Here is an 18147-nt window from a genome sequence, read left to right on the forward strand (position 1 = left end):
CTACAGACAAACTGCAGCCAAATGACATCATATAGGACAAACTCCTTACACCCTCTCTGCAACTATATCTACATGAGAAGAAACTGATTCTGAATGAGCTTACATTTATAAGGATGAAATGCTCTGTACAGAACTTAGTGTTCTCTAGACTGTATCTGGAGAAAGGTGGGGACCAACTAAAGATTAGAGAATGGTACTGAGAGTCAGGAAACTTGGCTTCTGCCCCTTAGTCCATCTGGAAAACTCTGGGAAAAGTCATTTTGTCTCTCCGCAGCCCAATTTATGTTTCTATAACATGGGGATATTTGAATCTCCCTGTGAGGTGGATTTATCAGAATACAGAAAGCTCTTTCACATTTCTACGAGCATCTTTTCACACACTGTGTATCCATAATATGGGACCATCAAAATGCTGCCGCTGCTAGACTGTAGCTTCTGTTAACAATGCACAGCCATAACAAAAACAATCAATCCAGCACTAGGGAAAAAAAAAAAATACCCCAAGCCCCTCCCATTTAATCAAAAGGGTAGAAGGAGCTTAGGGAAGCAGAAAGTAAATTTCCAGAGTAGGAATCTGGCCAGAACACTTAATTACACCTGGGATTTGAAATCCCAGCTGTGTTCTTTCTACCGCCAATATATCATCACTAGTAGTGAAGATTACATAATCAGAAATGAACTCATGCTGGTAGTGCATAAAATAGGACAGAATCCAGCTCACTCTCCTGAGGCTGTACTGGATCTGCAAGGCTTATTTATGTCATCAGTAAAGTCAGCAACGACTCAAAGACCTCTGGGGTAGCTATCTGCAGTAAGCTGACAAAGAGGAGGGATAATTTTTCGTCATCACTTAAGCAACTGCCACAAGCCAAGTGGTGCTTTCACCAGCTCTTCAGAGGGCAGTGCACATAGTAATATCTACTGCAGATACAGTGATTTAGGCTCACAGGCCTGAGTATTGAACTCCACAGCTATAGCATTTTTCATGGGACCAGGGTTTCCGGCTACCTCAGTACCATATACTTACACCCTGGGAACTGGTGTGGTGGCATCTGGACTGTCTTCATTTTCCTATCGAGAAACAAAGAAACGTCAGACAGGTGCATAAGCAGCTGGGATCAGCACTACTAAGAGAGTCTCTGCCTCACCTTGAAAAACATCTGGTCTTTGGTTTCCAACCAGAGTTGAAAAAGTGCTGCCAATTCCTTCTCAAGGTCTTGGGAAGAGCCTGGTACAAAAACACCAAAGGAAAGAGGCAATAAGAGTCACTTTTTGTAACTAGCACCCTGCTGCTTGTTCTTCCATTAGTGTCCAAAACCTCCCTCAAGTTTAGATCACAGCAGACATACCTCAATTACCATATTTACTTGCATACCACATGCACCATCCCCCACAAAATTAGCCGTCCAAAATTGGGGTGCGTGTCTTAAGCAGGATAGCTGATTTTCCATCCAGAATAGCAGCAGTGGCATTTTTATTCAGGCACAGCCCTGAGAGAGTCAACTGATTTCATAGCTCATTAGAATCTATTTTTTTCCTGTTAATTGCTCTTCACTCAACAGGTATTAATGATCCACCTCTCCTTTGTAATGCTCTGATGTTCCACTAATCAAGCTATTCTTTCTTTAGCAATTTAGCTACTGTTCTCTTATTTCACAGCCCTGCGGACTATTTTAACTCTTTTCAAAATCCTAAATCTGCCTATGGAGTCCAATCTTCAGCAACAGTTACAGTTTCAGCTTTTCAAAGCAGCTAAGTACTGCTGGTAATTCAGCTGTGAAAGGATTAAAACTGTAGCTTTTGCCTGAGCAGGAAAAGGATGGTGAATGAAGTAGGGCATGCTAAATGGTGCAAGTGAACCCAAATCCCTCAGCAAAAGGGAGTGCAACAGCCCCACTACCATAATTCTGAGAACAAGGATCTGGAAGAGTATCTTCCCAAGTTCAAATTTAAGCAAGGATCACTGTGGTTAAGATACGAAATTTGGCTGGATAAGTAAACATAGAATTAGAATACAAAAGGCCTGGGTTCTGCTGCCAGCTGTACCATTAACTCACTGGGCAAGCTCCTTATCAATCTGCATCTCACGTCCCCTCTACATGTTATAACTATTACACAATTACCTGGCTAACTGCATGATAAATTTAGACTGGCTACATGTGCAAACTAACTATGGCACCTTAAAAAGGTCCAACGAGCTATAAGGTCATTGCTCAAAAATGTGTAATAACTTTACAGCTGGTTTCTATCTAGGTTTAGTGTGCACATGTAGGCAATGGTCCCAGGGCTGGGAGACTGCAGCAGCTGTGATCTCTCAGCCACTGAGGCGCTCCATGTAGCAGCTAGGACACCACATCTGCTGTGAACTCCCAGCTGCAGAGCACCTCACACACCCCCAGGGTTGGAAGATCACACCACTGCCCCATGCACAGCTGTGACAAGAGTCCCACAGCTGACAGGACTCTCTGTTCTGGCTGCACCCCATGTGGGGCACTGCTGTGATATCCCAGCCCCAGGGGGTGCGTGGGATGTCCCACAGCTGGCAGCCCATCAGCAGAGGGGGTTTCCAGATGCAGGAGCCTATTTCTTGATGATGCAGGGGGAGCCCAGGATCAGGCTTCCCTGAACCAGCAGTAAAGGCACAATAGGATCTAATGTGCGATCCCACAGTCGCGTGGCATGCAGGAGGCAGGATTGTGTGGATTACACATTAGATCCCTTCGTGCCCTTACCTGCACATGTGCGGGGGGGGGGGGGGGGGGGAGGGTGTGTCTCGGTTCTCCTTTTAAAATGGAGACAGTTGTACTGTTCTGTCTCATAGAGGAGCTTAATTCATCAGTGTGTGCAGTATACTTAGTGCTCCTTAGAAGTAAGCCAATAGAAAAAAGAGCAAATATATGAGATGTTTTAGCAGCCTGGAAGAGAAGAGAAGGGACAGTCAGGTCAGCAACACTAAGGAAGCTGTCATATCCCACTTTACCCAAATATACCCGAATCTCTCCTCCTGACCTTACTGATGAGACAAGAAAAGCCTTGCCGGCTAAAAAAAGACAGAGGTGCTGAACACTGAAGTAGCTGAAACATGACACCTAGAAAAAACATCCAACCTTAACTATTATAAAAACAAGGCAGGGAACAAGTTACTGACCAAGCAATTTCCACTGCTGGGATTTTTCCTTGAATTCAACAAATGGAGAAAAACTGGGAGGAACATCTGCAATTAAAAAGATGTGGTTTTCATGTCCAATGCTTTACAAAGATACACATGGAAAATTCTAAGCTACGTTTAAAGCTGCCAAATTAGATTTGCAATGATGAACAAGGCACTTTAACGGATTAGCTAACCACATCTCTACATATGTCATTGCTGAAGGTGCTAGAGGGTATATTAGCAACTTAAGGTTGGCACTGCAAACCCCAGAGAGCAGAAGCACAAGATACTGAACCTTCACTGACGCTGTCAGTTCAAATCCAGTTCAGACTGAAAGAAACCTGAAGTTGCTACCATACAATGGATGCTTCTTGGCTATGTAAGATTAATTTAGAACTCTTCAGTTCAGTTCCCAAAGTATTCATGTTACAAACACTGTTATAAAAATATACATATTAATACTGCCCCCAACTTTAAAAGCCACAACTAAGAACCCAAGCACTGAAGTGTGTCATGGAGAGCGCATTTCCCCCATGCTGCAAGTGTTAGGGCCTTGCTGCATCTGTGGATGTGATAAGCATGTACTGTCACCACCCAAGCTGTACGTCGTCTATAGATAATTTATTAATCAGGGGGCTGCAGTCTTCCTGGCTATCCACAGGGCACCTTTCACCAAATTCCAATTCATACACATTTTGAGAGAGATCAGGAAAAATACAGTAAGTAGAGTGCAAAGCTAAAAAAACAAACAATCCCAATGTTGCAACACCCTCACAGAGGTGTAAGCAGCATTAACAATGACTCGGTACCTTCAGTACCTTGGTGAATTAATTGCTGACTGGGACTCAAATACAGACCAGTGTAGAACTGCAGCACAAAACAAAACTATTATTTTAAATAAGAGGTCTTACCTCTACTGTCACCTGTCAAATATTGCAGGGCAGGTAAAACCAGCTCTGACCAGTTAGGGGCAAAGGAGAACCAGCTATTTAAGGTACTGGCTGGGGACGATTGCCAATCCAAGACTTTATCCTCAAGCTGTAAATAAAAGAAGTGAATTCACAGCATCTTTCAAGCAAGCTGTAAAAGGTTTTATTATAATAAATAATAAATGGCAGAGGTAGAAATCACAAGGAAGCAGAAAAATATAAACAGCGGAGTTTTGAAAAGACAGATATAGGAAGAACATATTTTAGACAGCAAAAGCTGCAAAGGGGAAGCTTTAACATCGAGATTAGTCGTAACGTGGGGAAAAAACAAGCTTATTGAGAAGAGATTGACAGGAAGAAGGGTGGGAGAAAAGATCTAGAGTTAAATGGCTCAACATTTCTTTTGAATAGCATGCTAAACTTGCCTGAGATTACAAACCATTACAAATTTATCAGAGTATTCACTTAACAAGACTTATACGCATGATTCTAGGGAACCACTCTGGTGTGAAATCACTGATACTCATAACTAGCAGAGAATTCCAGTCCTTGACTGGTAAACTCCAAGTTTGCTACGCCTAGAAAGGTTTCTAGAACAGGGAGCGAGTGGATTCTTACCACAGAGAGACTAGCAGGTCCTTCTATAAGCAGGATCTCCAGAAGGAGAGAAAAAAAGCTAGAAGAGATTTCATTTACTCCAAGGCATGGCTTGATGTCTTCAAGAGGTCTGAAAGTAAAGGAACACAACCACTGAAAGTTAAACAGCCAAAATTAGAATCAATACTATATAATAACAGCAGTCTTCCCACACCATCCTTCAAAAACAGAGGCAAACAACCTCCAGGTTATTACCTAAATACCATCCACACCTGGACAGGGACATAAGCTCATAATAGGACACAGCTCTGACTTCCCCAGTTGCGGTTGAATGAGCTGAGACTGGCTAAATGCTGGTTAGAAGCAACATATTCCATAGCCTTGCCAATGTACCTCAAACCTGAGCTGCAGTACCTGTAGCCATTACTATCTTGAAAAGTGCACAGGGCTATGCCAATATACCTCACCAAATTTAGTGACCCACAATACCACCTCATTTTAGCAGCTTTGCGAGTAGATTAATTAAAAATACTACTAGCTCAATTTATCAAGTGGGTTCCTCATGTTTCAGGTGTATAGTATCAGGAATTTGATAAACTTGAACACCATGGGTTTTAATGTCTGATCTTCATTCACAATTTTAATCATGTTGCAAAAAAATCATGGAGAATGATTTTTGTCAATAAAAGAGATCAGAGGGTTTTCCTTTTATCTATTTTTCCATTGACAGATCTCTTTAAACAGAATGACTTAAAAAAGGACTGATTATACATCATCTCCACTTGCTCTTATGCATTTAATGTACCACAGCCTGCACAAGTGGTGACTTTAAAAGAACCTTAATGAAGTTAATAGTGAGTACAAGACCCTCACTTATTTCTATGTCTGTCACACACACAGAACCTTCCTTGGAACCACTTACTCTTCTTTAACAGATGGCAGAGGGGGAGGGGACAGGTCCTGAGATATTGGTGGGATTCCCTCAGCATTGCTAAGGGAGTCAGCCAAATCTTCCACCTCAGATTTAATCACCTTCAGCTTCTTTTTCTTCTTCTCTTCTTTTTCTTTCACCTTCTTCTTGAGAGTTGCAAGGTCAAACAAGGCTTTAGATAAAAGGACAAAGAAGTCAATAAGGAGAAAAGCAAAGTCCTGCACTTAGGAAGGAGCAATCCCATGCATCAGTACAGGCTGGGAACCAACTGGCTAAGCAGCAGCTCCACAGAAAAGGACCAGGGGATTACAGTGGACAATATGCTGAATATGAGCCAATAGTGTGTGTGCCCTTGTTGCCAAGAAGGCTAATGGCATGCTGGGTTGCATCAGTAGGAGTGTTGCCAACAGATCTAGGGAAGTGATTCTTCCTTTCTATTCTGCACTGGTGAGGCCACATCTGGGGTACTGTGTCCATTTTTGGCCCCCACTACAGAAAGGATGGGGAACAAATTGGAGGGAGTCCAGCAGAGAGCAACAAAAATGGTTAGGGGGCTGGGGCACCTGATTTCTGAGGAGAGGCTAAGAGAACTGGGCTTATTAGGTCTGGAGAACAGAAGACAGAGGGGACTTACTAGCAGTCTCTAACGCCCTAAATGGTGGTTCCAAAAACAATGGAACTAGAACTTATTGTCCTCAGTGGTGGCAGATGACAGAACAAAGAGCAATGGAGTTGCAACAAGGGAAATGTAGGTTAGATATTACGAAAAACTCTCTCAGGAGGAGGATAGTACAACACTGGAACAGGTTGCCCAGAGAGGTTGTGGACTCTCCATCCTTGGAGGTTTTTAAGGCCTGGCAACAAACACACTGGTTTGTGCAATCCTCTGAATTAGTAAGGATCCCATGGAATATCCTGTTTCTTCCTTAATTTACTGAAGTTGACTAGAAAAAGACTTTTTGGTCAGAGAATGGGATATTTAAAAATAGATGCTATACCAGATTGGAATGGCTGGCATATTTACTTAGACTCATGTATGCTTTGACCTTCAGTCTTTTACAAAGACATGGTATATGGCACCTACATTACCGTAATTCGCTAGCGTCCCAGATAATTGTTAATTTAAGATTATTTCCAAGAAGAAAACTATTTCAGACCCAGATCAATAGTTATGTTGATTTTTGCTCAAGTTTTAAAGTGCTTACTCTTGCCAGCTCTTCAGTTGCGATATAAAGGTGACAGACAATCACTCTCTTTTTCCCTAAAGTACAGCCACAAACAGCCCCAGGGGCACATTTCCCACAACAATACTATACCTAAAACACTCACCTGCCAGGGAACCCTTCCTGCCAGCATTCACACGGGTCATGATGTCATCAAGAGTCAGGTCCCCTGTCATTAGATCAGGGTGGTCCTAAAAAGGAAATAGGGATAAATAAGCAGACACAGGAGATAAAAGGCAGTGCTAGGATACAGAAGGTGCTACAGAAGCCAGAGCCTGAAATTCCTAAAACCTATCTATGATTTTCCTCCAAAACTCAATTTACTGCAGATAAACTATGGAAAAAACACTTAACCTTAGAAGTCTAAAATCAGCATCTAGTTTTTTCATAACACATGACTACTGAGTTCCAGAAGATTTATGCAAGAACCAAAAGAGACAAGTAGTAACTATCCCATTTACTGTTAACTGTAGGGCACGATAAAGGTTAAAACATGGGCCATAAAAAATGACAGTCACTCTGCCAGCCAAAGCTGCCAGCTGACAGACAGTCTAAACACAACACAGGTAAGTCCCCATCCCTAAGCTCCCGAGGGTCTTACAGGATGACGTTTCCGTTTCTCATGATGCTTCTTCAACATCATCTTCAGGTCACTCTCCCCGAGCTCTATTTTATCTGGGATGAAAAATTCAAAGGCCATTACTAGCATTCCTTGTCAGTCCATTATTACAGTAAACTAAAAAGCTTTTTTTATCCATCCGCATCTTCCATAATCTTCAAACTGCAAGAGTTCAACTTTCCTCAAAAGCTTCAAGATTCAAGCTGTGACCCACATCAGATCAAGTGGGGAACACTGAATACAACACTTTCTTCTATGAGCCATCTAGCTTTATTTGGTTGCATGTGTAGGGGTTGCCAGCCTTGGCCATTTTCAAGGGACCTAGGCCAAGCTGCAGAAGTGTTGCCAAGCAGAAGGACCCAAAAGCCTGTTTCTGTGTTGAGCAGCACTCCACAATGAGGAAGGAAAGGTGATAAGAAACCCTCCCTCTTTCTTTCCCAAGAATATAAATCCTAACTGACACCTTTTAAGTCCACAAAAGATCTGGCTTAGTTCAGTTCCAAAAGTTTCAGTGAAACAAAGAAATTTAAATAAAACCAATCAGAGATCATTTATTAGAATCAACCATCTATAAATATTGGGCATAGGCTGGAGAAAAATTTGGAGAACTCGGCAAATTCAAGAAGACCTACTGCTTATCTGCGTGCTACCCACCCTGCACTTCCCATGTTTCCCCAGCTGATATAGGTGAGAATCTATGTTGTACTGTCATGGGTAACCAGACAAACTTTGCGATAAATGTTTTTTTATGTTCTAAAGCCCAAGTAAAAGGTTGGGCTGTAAATTGGTTTCTGCCTCTCATCAGTAACCTACCCACAAGGTTACCTGTAATCCGGGTAACAGGGTGAAAGAGGAGTTTGCAGATTGGATAGCTGGAGGATGACCTCCTACAATAGTAATATCATTCAATCTGCATTATGTATTGACCATTAAAGTAAAACAATCAGGTAGTACAATTAGGTTTTTTTGTTTTGTTTTTAGGAGTCTTTTTACCAACAAAAAGAGGAGAAAGAGAACTTTGCATTAAAAGAGTAACTTTCCTCATCAAAATACTGGCTTTTAAAGAAAGAAGAGCTAGATATCTCATGAATTAGGAAAGTAATCATTACAAAACTTCACATCCACTACATGATTGACAATGCTCGACTCTTCAGAAGATCTAGAATGAGCCCACACCTGCAGGAGTGGCTGCAGGCAGCCCCACATCCTAGCTCAGTTCTCACCTGATGTTTTCATGTCTTGGGTTGATAACGTGGGGGTCATTCTGAGGGGAACTGCTGGACTTGGGCAACGGGCTGGGGAATTTGGAAGCCAGGAACTTAGATCTGATAGAAGAAAAAAAAAGTTAAATTCAACCCCATTTCTACAGGCGTGAAAAGCAAGGTCACTCTGTTCCCCAGAACTAAGCCAAAAGAACATGACTCATTTATCTGAAAAACAAGAAATGTGTTTAATTACATCTCAACACAATTAAGTGCATGAGGATCAGCTTCTACATGCTTCTCTACCTATACTCACAGAAACTGAATTTTATGTGGAAGTCCAGGTGATAATCTTTGTGATATAAATACCTGAAGACTATGATAACCGATCAGTGGAAAAAACTATTTTCATTTTTGTGACCTCTCTGAACCATTCACTCTGCCCCTAAGAGCAGGTTATCAGAAGGGTCTTATAACAGACATTTTGATTCAAGGAAGTTAAATGCCAAGAGAAACCCAGAAAGTCACTCTTTCTTTGTTTGGTCTCTAACTAAGGGAAGTTTTCAACTATTTGCACGAAGTGTTCTAGCACACCCACAGCCCAATGTGTCACACTAGTCCTAGAACACAATGAACATTACCTTCTTCATCAGAGGATAAAGTAGCGTCTCCACACTCCTCCTTTACCTCCCTCAAAACCTTTAAGTAGCGCCGATGTGTCCGTCTATCCCGTTCTTCTGGGCCACGTGCAGGTGCTGGATGTTTCTTCTTAAGGGTCATATCAGGCCCTCCTTTCCTAGCCAGGTCCAGCAAGTACTGAAAGAAGAAGACAGGTACACCACTGGAAGACTATGGATACAGAGCCCAATTATGTAGGGAATGTAACTAACTTACATTCAAACCACACTACCCATTTAGTTTTACAAAGAAGTAAACGTTCAACATCCATGTTAAATTGTTAGGATCTGCCTCAATTCTTTAGATGCTGAACCTTATTGTGGACAAACCCTGAGCATACAGACAGCTCAAAGAAGCAGGCCAGCAGTTAATAAGAGGCAGTCAAAAAACTGATTTGTATTCTTCATTCCCCTCCGTTTCCACTATCCCTTATTCTCACTCCAAATGATCCACTTTATCAAGAACTGCCTACTCATCATCCTGAAACAACTGAGAAGATGAATTTCGAATATCAGTTTTACATAAAAGATATGGGGACAAAAAAAGGCTTCCAGAGAAAAATGACACTGGTTTAGGCACTAGAATAAAAAAGTGCTACACACAAACCCTACCTTCCAACTCCTATTTCACTCCTTCATGAATAGTATAAGGGCCAAGATAATTCTTTCTGTAGGTAGAGAGCCTCATTCTCCCTGGCTCTCCAGCTGTAACTGCAGTGACTTTCAAGGCATGTAGCCCAGTAATTCACTACTTTCAGCCCCTCTCCTCCCCTGATTCTGGGCATAAGGGAGTAGTGCAAAAGTAGCCAGAAGACATTCTGCCTGGCCCCAACCCTCCATCACAGCTGTTTACATCACCTGGCACAGCAGAGACTGAAGAGATGCCAATTGATCCTAACCAGCTTCAGGTCCATCTGCCCCACACCCACTGACTGCTGGGGTCACAGGATGGAGTGGGCAGGGTCACCATGAAAACGAGCCTGGGACCCCTGTGGGTAGAGAATGCTCAGCTGGACAGGTAGGAAGGGAACATGGGTAGGCAGGCAGTGGCATCCAGGAGGGACAGGTGGGCGGCGCTAGGTAGTAACAGCAGGGGGCTGGGGTCCAGGCCCAGGGCAGAGCTGCAATCTGCTCCCTGCACATCCACCCCCTTTGACAGGTACCTGCGATCCCAGCCCTGGCCTCTCCTGTCTGCCCCATTCCTAGACATTGCTGCCCAACTGCCCAAGGTCTTAGCCCATTTGTCTGGCCAAGTGTGCCCTGCCAATGAGGGTCCTGGGCCAGTCTCCATGGAAACCCCACCTGCCTGCCTGCCCACTCCATCTGGCACCGTTGGCAGTGGGTGCAGGGCAGATGGGCCAGGGTGCCAGTACACAGCAGCAGCTGAAAGGAGCCACTGCAGGCCAGATGGAATCACTTGGTGGGCTGGATCCAGCCTTCAGGCTGTATTTTGCCCGCCCCTTGCAGAGATCAAAGGAAGGAGCCTCTCATATAGCAGTGTAAGAATGGACCTTTCAGAAGTCCAGACCTGCACTGTATCCAGCAGCCAGAAACATTCTGCACTCCTAGCTCAGCACTTTCACTGCATGTCAAACATCACATAAACTCTGCCTTCTGAGGCAGCTTCTCTAAGAGACAGAGAAGCTTTATCAGCCCCTGAAATTACTTAACATCATAAGATTAAAGGCCCAGGACTCACATAATTAAGAGCTGTGCAAGAAGGGGTAGCTAAAAGCAACAGCATGTGTGAAGGCCCAATTACAAATAAATGGTTTATTTGGAAACCAGGCCCTCTTCTTTCACCTACTGCAAGCCTAGTATATGAGCTTGACTGCATATCCCGCTACAACAGGGGCGGGCAAAATGCGGCCTGGGGGCCGGATGCGCCCTGCCAGGCCATTCTATCCAGACCGCGGGGCCCCTAAAAATTTAGAAAATTATTATTGATCTGCCCTGGGCTGCCTGTCATGTGGCCCTCGAGGGCTTGCCAAAACTCAGTAAGCGGCCCTCCACCCAAAATAACTGCCCACTCCTGCACTATAGGGTAAAGCACCTGTAATATCCAAAAGCTGTTAAGATTTTTTTTTATTATGTTTACCACAAGCTGCAGGAGAAACTGAGAACCTTGGACTCAACCTTAACATGAGAGAAGCTCTCTGGTTAGTCTTTAACTATGTGACCAGTCAGCTTTGCAAGCTAAGTTTAGTAAGCAATACTGCTATATTAAAGAAGGTTAGCAGATAACCACAACCTATGTTCCTTGCATTCCAAATTCAATGTCTTTAAAAGCCAAGATACCACAATTAAAATGAAAGGAGAAAGGACTAACAGTTACAACAGAACATTCAAAGTCAGTACTAATGGTTCATTAGCACGGGAAAACCATCAGTACAGAAAGTCAGGAAAATGATTCTATTCCAGTTTTGCTGCTTTCCATCTGATGCTGGAGGAATCTGGTAAACTGATGGTCAACTAGCTGTAAAACAGTACAGTGTAAGAGTACTTAATTAATGGGAAGGGGGGGGGAAGGAAAGAGAGGGAAAAACTGCTTATAGTTTGTAAAATAAACTCCTGAGGGATACGAAGAGACAGTGTATGAGATGTATGGCTAGTTTCAGAATAAGACACTCAATATCTGTGAAACTGTCCAAAATCCTTTCAGTAAAAGAGTGAAAATAACTGCAGTATTCTTTTTTAAAACCAGGTGAAAACTGGCTAGACAAGCCCATACTGAATCCTTTAATCTCAGACAAACATACCCGCTTATCCTGTTCTTCATATAATGCATCAAGCTTATCACTGCACCCTGCAGGCACTTACATTGCGGGAGGCAAGGATCTGCTTGAGCAACCGGTAGAAGTACTGCTGCTGGGAGCTCAGGTAGCGCTTGTATTGGGACTTGAAACAGAGCTGCCTGTATTTCACAACTTCAGGATTAAAATGTCCATCTGCAGAAAAGAACAAACGCTCAGATGCGAGTGAAGAAGAGTGTTTTTTTAAAAGCAAAAATTAAAATGTTGTAATATATTTTTGCTTCCTAACTAATCCAGATACTATGGTAGCTCTTACGACACTGAAGAATGAATTACGGTATTAAAGACTAGATTTCTCAGGAGTGGTAATCAGATATGCAGCCTCACTGTTCTAGGTCAGCAAATCAAGGATTTGTTGCCATGTTACAGCATCCTCTGAGAAATAAATTGAGGTCTCAACAGAGTGGCATATATATCACAGAAACAGAACAATTGCCACTGACTGAACCTCTTTCTGACTGTCTTAGAAAAGAGGTCAAAGACCAAAGTTTCATCTTTTCCTACATGAGTCCTACTTTAATGTGAAGAATGCTGCAAAGCAGCATGTGGGGCTGCCCATTCTGTACCAATTGTGCAGATGAAGAGTTCTTCAGGCTGTTGGATTATCACCCTGGAAGCCTACACAAGCAATACATCCAATTAAAAACAAAGTTAAAAGTGGGCTGACCACTGACCCCGGAAGAGTTTCTGTGCAATGTGCAATGGATTTCCAAAGCGGAAGTTCTCTCCACTGAAAAGAGATGAGATGAGTTTGCTCTGGTGTTCAGCATTATTTTCAGGGAAATGAGGCAGGAACTTTTTCAGGTGGTCGCGCTGTGAATCTGTAAGTACCTCCTGCCATGTAGACAAGCTGACAACTTCAAAAAAGATCTCAGGCTAAACAAAACAAAACAAAACAAAACCAAACCATAAATGAAGCAGAATGTCTCCAAGCATCCTTAACAAATGTGAATCCCTCAAGGTATACTACAGTTAAAGATGACAAGACAACAGGCATAGGCTGTGGAAAGTAGTAGGAATAAAGACACTAAAAGGTGAGCAAATTAAATGATTTCAGTCATGAGGCCATGAGATAGAGAAAAACCAGAGTTATTACACAGAGAGCAGTTTCAAGGGTAGATTTGTAAAGGGAACAAGTTACTAAGTTGATTTACACAAAGAGCAAACTAAAAAATAAGTCGTTTTCTAAAAAACATCCTTTTTCAATAGGGAATGCAATACCTGAAAATATTATCACTTCTTTACTCCTTACTGTTTCACAGAGATAGAGTAAGAGTATTTATTCATTTTCCAAGGGTGTTGAGAACATTGTTTGTCAAGGACTTTGGAAGTAAACAGTGCTCTTAGTACCACTCACATCCTCCAAAAGGTCCTCCGGCAGGCTAACTCTTGTTGCACCCAGCATACAGTCCTCCATGATTCGTGCAGCATTTCCCTCCCCACATGGTCCCAGCTCCAAAGGATCTGTCAGCATATGATCCAGAGAATCCATTCTTCACTCTTATGATCCTGAACAAAACAAAACAAAACAAACAAATCACACAACCATCCCCATATCTATTGCCATCACCCAATCTCTGATGCAACTGATGCTGAATTATTCTTTTAGAACGTGCATTTAATAAAATGGGTGCATAAAACTGGGTAGTCAACCAATTATACTGAATGGGTAATTGTTCTCCAATGTACTAGCAGTGGTAAATTCAACAATACATAAAAAATACAGGAAGCTACCACTTTCAGTTGAGATGTGCAAGTGCACAGACCTGAGTTGTACATGAAGAACCTCAGGGAAACAGAAATGGACACTAGCTGATTAATACCGATAGCTCTAAAACGTTCTTACTTGTGCCACTTCCATGTTACATCATTTTCATTTTTAATGTAGCTTGTATTTTGTTGTCATTAAACTGCAGTAATAAGACCGGGCTGGTGCATGTGAGTTTGATTTTAGCAATGCAAGACTAGAATGAAATACAGCTGAGGAATGTTTAAATCCAAATTAAAAACATGTTGTCATACAGAAAGTAGTATGCAGATTTGAATTCAAATGTCTTTTAAGTTAAATTCACTCTGACAATATAACTCATGCTTAAAGTCTCACACCACTTCCAACAGGATTTCTAAAGAATTGCCTCGACAAAAATCGGATTTATTTATTTACCAAGAGAGTGAAACTTGCAGGCAATGCAAACCAAAAAGGACAAAAACTTCCCAGGAACGGGGCTTCAAAGAGTAAGCATATGAAAACCCACCTGGAAATAAACAGTATTTCTCATTACGTGTCATAGACTATACTTCAAGCTACAGATCTGCTAAGATGAGCAAGCCTGACGAGAAATACCAGGTTTTCTAAAATTTCTAAACCTGGCGACAGTAAATAAAACTTCCTATACTATGCGTGCACATACAACCAGACACACACACACGGATGCACATAAAACCAGACACGCACACATAACCAGCCACACGTGTACACACGCACACATGTGGCTGGGCTGCTGGGCTGCAGGACAAAGTCCAACCAACGATGCCCTGGGCTCAACCCAGCCCCTGTGCTTCCCTGGGGAGCCGAAGTCCAGGCTGCAGCACAGTCCACCGAGGCCCCAGCCCAGGGCCCACCCATCAGCTAGCTGCAGGGATGGTGCTAGAGAGGACTTGGGAGGGGTTATGGCCACTTTCTGACCACCCCCATAGCCACCCCTCTCAGCAGGGCTACCAGTGCCCGCCTCCCACAGCTGAGCCTGCAAAGGTGCAGTACTCCTTGGTGGGGGGGCTGGGCTCAGAAGTGGGGCAGGCAGCAGCAGCCTGGGAGGTGCTGGAGGGGTGGATATGGGGAGGGGGTACTAAGGTGAATTTTGCAGTGGCCATAGCCCCCTCTTAGGGCCATCCCTGTGGGTTCCAGACCCCAAATGGGTTTTGTGTCAGTGGCTGCTGTGTGCACCCCTCTGAGCAGACAGTAGTGGAGGGGCCTGAGGCAGCGCAACCCCAGGCCCCTTCCCTGCCATCCACCCTGAGGTGCTGGGGCTCCGGACCATGGGATCAGCTCTGCGCTGGCAGTGATTGTAACATATGCCTCAGGGCACAGGGTGGGACAGCACAACCCTGGCCCCTCCACTGCCATCCACCAGGAGGCTGCCCCAGCTGGGTGCAGTCCTGTGCAGCGCCTGCCTGAGCCCTGGCCCCTGGAGGGGAGCAGAGGGTGGGCAAGGCTGGGGCCCAGGTAGGCTGGGGCAGCCACAGCAGCTATTCCTGGGGTCCTGGAGGTTTCCCACAGCTGGGCTCTTGCACAGGGGGCAGCTCCGCCCCACTCACAGTGTACACAGCACACAGGGAGGCCGAGCAGAGAGTCATGAGCCCCACAAGCCCAACATCCTGCTCTGGCCAAACAGCATCCCCTCCTGGGCAGGGTGGCTGCAGCCCATCCCCGTGGAGCTGCGCAGGCTGCACCAGGCCCCACCTCAAGTGCTGCTGGGTGCCCCTGCCCGCCGGTCCATTGTGGCCTGAGCCTGTGGAGCCCCAGGGCAGCCACACTTCCCACCCAGGCCTTGCCTTCCCAAGAGCCAACCTACCTGCAGCGCCTCCCCCTGCACCTACTTCTCCCCACACCGCCCGCAACCTGCCCCGAGTGCCCGGCCCTGGCACCCAGGAGCTGCCCTGCCGAGGTGGGACTCCCGCAGCTCCCCCAGAGACCAGGCCGGGCTGGAGGGCGCAGCCTGGGGACGCAGACAGCCGTCTTAAGAGAGCCTGGAGCAGCAACTTAAAAAAATATATTTTAAAACAATTTCCTTGCGCGCCTCCTGGCATGCCGGGGAAAACGTCTCCACGCGCCACTAATGGACACGTGTGCCAGGGGCTGCCAATCCCCGACCCATGGGGCTGCGTCTACGCTTAAGACTGCGACACGCTGTCCACGTACGGCCGGCTGCTGAGCAGCACCGGGCCTGCCCACGAAGGGCTGCACGCGGGACCGCGGCCCGAGTCTTAACATGGGAACCGACCAAAATGAATTCATCTCTCGCACGTTTATTGACAAACGGCTGCGCTGATCTCACCCCCTCCCAGTGTAGCAGGGGTTGATCCGGCGTCTTACAGGCGAAAAGCACCCTTCAGAAACGAAGCGGAGACGGAGACGGGGGTCAATACCTTCGGCAGGAAACACGGCGCCTGTTGTTGGACGTTGACAGCATTAAAAGCCCGGAGCGATGGCCGGCACCGCGGCGGGCGAGGGCCGACCTCCCCTGCAAGCAAGCACGAGACGTTGGACCTGGATTCGCAACAGCAGACAGAAAAGGTGAACGGCAGCTACTGACTCCTGTCTCTCCCAACTGGGCCGGGACCCCAGGGAGATTCCCGGCCGCACAACGACACCGGGGGCGAGGCACCGGCCCTCGACGCTGCTGCGAGCGTGGTCCACGCAGACCCCGGGTTTCAGCTGGGGGGGGGCAGCCCTTGTCCGGGTGCAGAGGAGCTGAGGGACGTGCCCAGGGTCCCTCAGGAAGTCGGTGTCAGAGGGGAACTACCCCCCTCCGCCCAAAAGACTGTTCAGGGGCGGAATCCCCATGAGGGCCCGGTCCGGCGCCCCGTGTTGGGCTCGGGGTAGGCCCAGGACTCGGTCAGGGTCAGATCCGCCCCCAACACGGCGCTGCTGCTGCCCCCCGGCCCCGGCCCCGGCCCCGGCCCCTCACCGAACCCGCTCCAGGCCGCCAAGGCTCCTTCCGCTTCCCCGGGGAGGGGGCATCGCGCATGCGCACCCCGAGGGGCGCGCACCAGGCCCGCGAGCCTCCCTGCGCATGCGCGTGCGCTCCCTCCCCGCGAGGTGAGTGGGCACAGCCCCTCACGCATGCGCAGTGCAGTGCAGTGCGGGCGGGTCCGCGACTGCGCCCGCTGCCCCCGCGCGGAGCGGGCTGGCCGGGCGTGGTCAGCGTGGTATTGGTGCAGTCATTATTTTCTCCCCTGGTGCGACGTACGATCAAAAATAGTAAAGAAAAAAGTGTTCAAAATGCAGAAAAGGACCATTTTCTTGCGATTTCCCAGTGGGTCTAATAAAAGGCATCGTTTTGGAACCGAGAGTTCTAGTTTTTTTGTACCCTATACTGTAGGATGGGTTTTTGGTTGTCCAAAAACAGGAGGCGGCGAGGCTCTTTTGAGATGTGATCTCCTCTATTAGACCAACAAGGCACTTGGAAAAAAATAACTTTTTCCTTCCAACTCCTGAGTTGCTCTAATAAAAGATATCGCATCTACTCAAAGGAGCCTCGCCTGCAAAATGTATGGCAAGTTTTGAGGCCGCTGGTTGCAGCAAAGGCAAAGCCCAGCTCAGTCCCCAGGAGTCGTCACCGACTTCCCGGCTTGCTGTCAGCGCTTCCTTGCCCCGAAATAAAGAAATGCTTCAACTTATGACCCAGTTCTCCCTCATTCACTGGCAAAATACGCTGTGCAATACAAAGTAAAAAATAAGATTTATACGCATACTTATTTGCACATTGTTTTCAGTGTACAATAGTTTTTCAGCAAATATGATAATTTTGAGCATCCAATATACGATGTCATATTTAATTTCCATAGTGCTAGGAAACTTTCTTAAAGGGAAAATATTGTCAGATACCCATCCTTGAGTTTTGTGCTATTTGGGCAAAAAATGCACCACAAAATGTCAAGCGGGGCATTAAAAAACCCATGGGGTTGCTGGCGCAGACATCCTTCTCTCCAGGCCTTTCCAGGGTCTCTTACCAAACCAGCCCCCCAACCTGCCTCACAGCTACCGTGTATCCTGGGGCGCCAAACTCACATGGGTTTCTCCTGGGCCATGAGCTGCCATGGGCCCAGCAACAGCACGGGAGCCCACAGCCGAGACAGGGCCACGGGCAGCGGGAGAGCAGGATCCAGCAATACAGTGCCCTCCGGTAGCCCAGCAGGCCGTACATTAAGCACCCCTGATTGATCTCTCCAGTTCTGGAGAAGCCTCACTCACGTCTTCAGCGTCTCACTGACACAGGCAGTGC

The 18147-nt window shown here is 45.9% G+C and overlaps 1 protein-coding gene across 11 annotated transcripts in view; it reads right to left on the reverse strand.

Annotated features, from left to right (window-relative positions):
• Window positions 1-16957, reverse strand: part of NFRKB (nuclear factor related to kappaB binding protein) — a 30948-nt gene extending 13991 nt beyond the window's left edge. For 2 of the 11 annotated variants that reach the window (XM_006032133.3, XM_006032132.3), the window contains exons 1-15: window positions 16831-16957; window positions 16289-16383; window positions 13500-13651; window positions 12817-13018; window positions 12150-12277; window positions 9294-9468; window positions 8674-8775; window positions 7433-7506; window positions 6938-7022; window positions 5600-5780; window positions 4699-4807; window positions 4063-4189; window positions 3149-3214; window positions 1149-1228; window positions 1028-1071 (exon numbers count right to left, since the gene is read on the reverse strand). In XM_006032133.3, coding sequence (XP_006032195.1) covers window positions 1028-1071; window positions 1149-1228; window positions 3149-3214; window positions 4063-4189; window positions 4699-4807; window positions 5600-5780; window positions 6938-7022; window positions 7433-7506; window positions 8674-8775; window positions 9294-9468; window positions 12150-12277; window positions 12817-13018; window positions 13500-13634 — 1508 coding nt within the window. In that variant the 5' untranslated portion in view covers window positions 13635-13651; window positions 16289-16383; window positions 16831-16957. The other 9 variants (XM_025213815.1, XM_025213814.1, XM_025213811.1 and 6 more) reach the window with 9 other exon arrangements.
• Window positions 16958-18147: the final 1190 nt, after the last annotated feature.

The sequence above is a fragment of the Alligator sinensis genome, unplaced genomic scaffold, assembly GCF_000455745.1.
Source record: "Alligator sinensis unplaced genomic scaffold, ASM45574v1 scaffold1153_1, whole genome shotgun sequence".
NCBI classification, from domain to species: domain Eukaryota; kingdom Metazoa; phylum Chordata; order Crocodylia; family Alligatoridae; genus Alligator; species Alligator sinensis.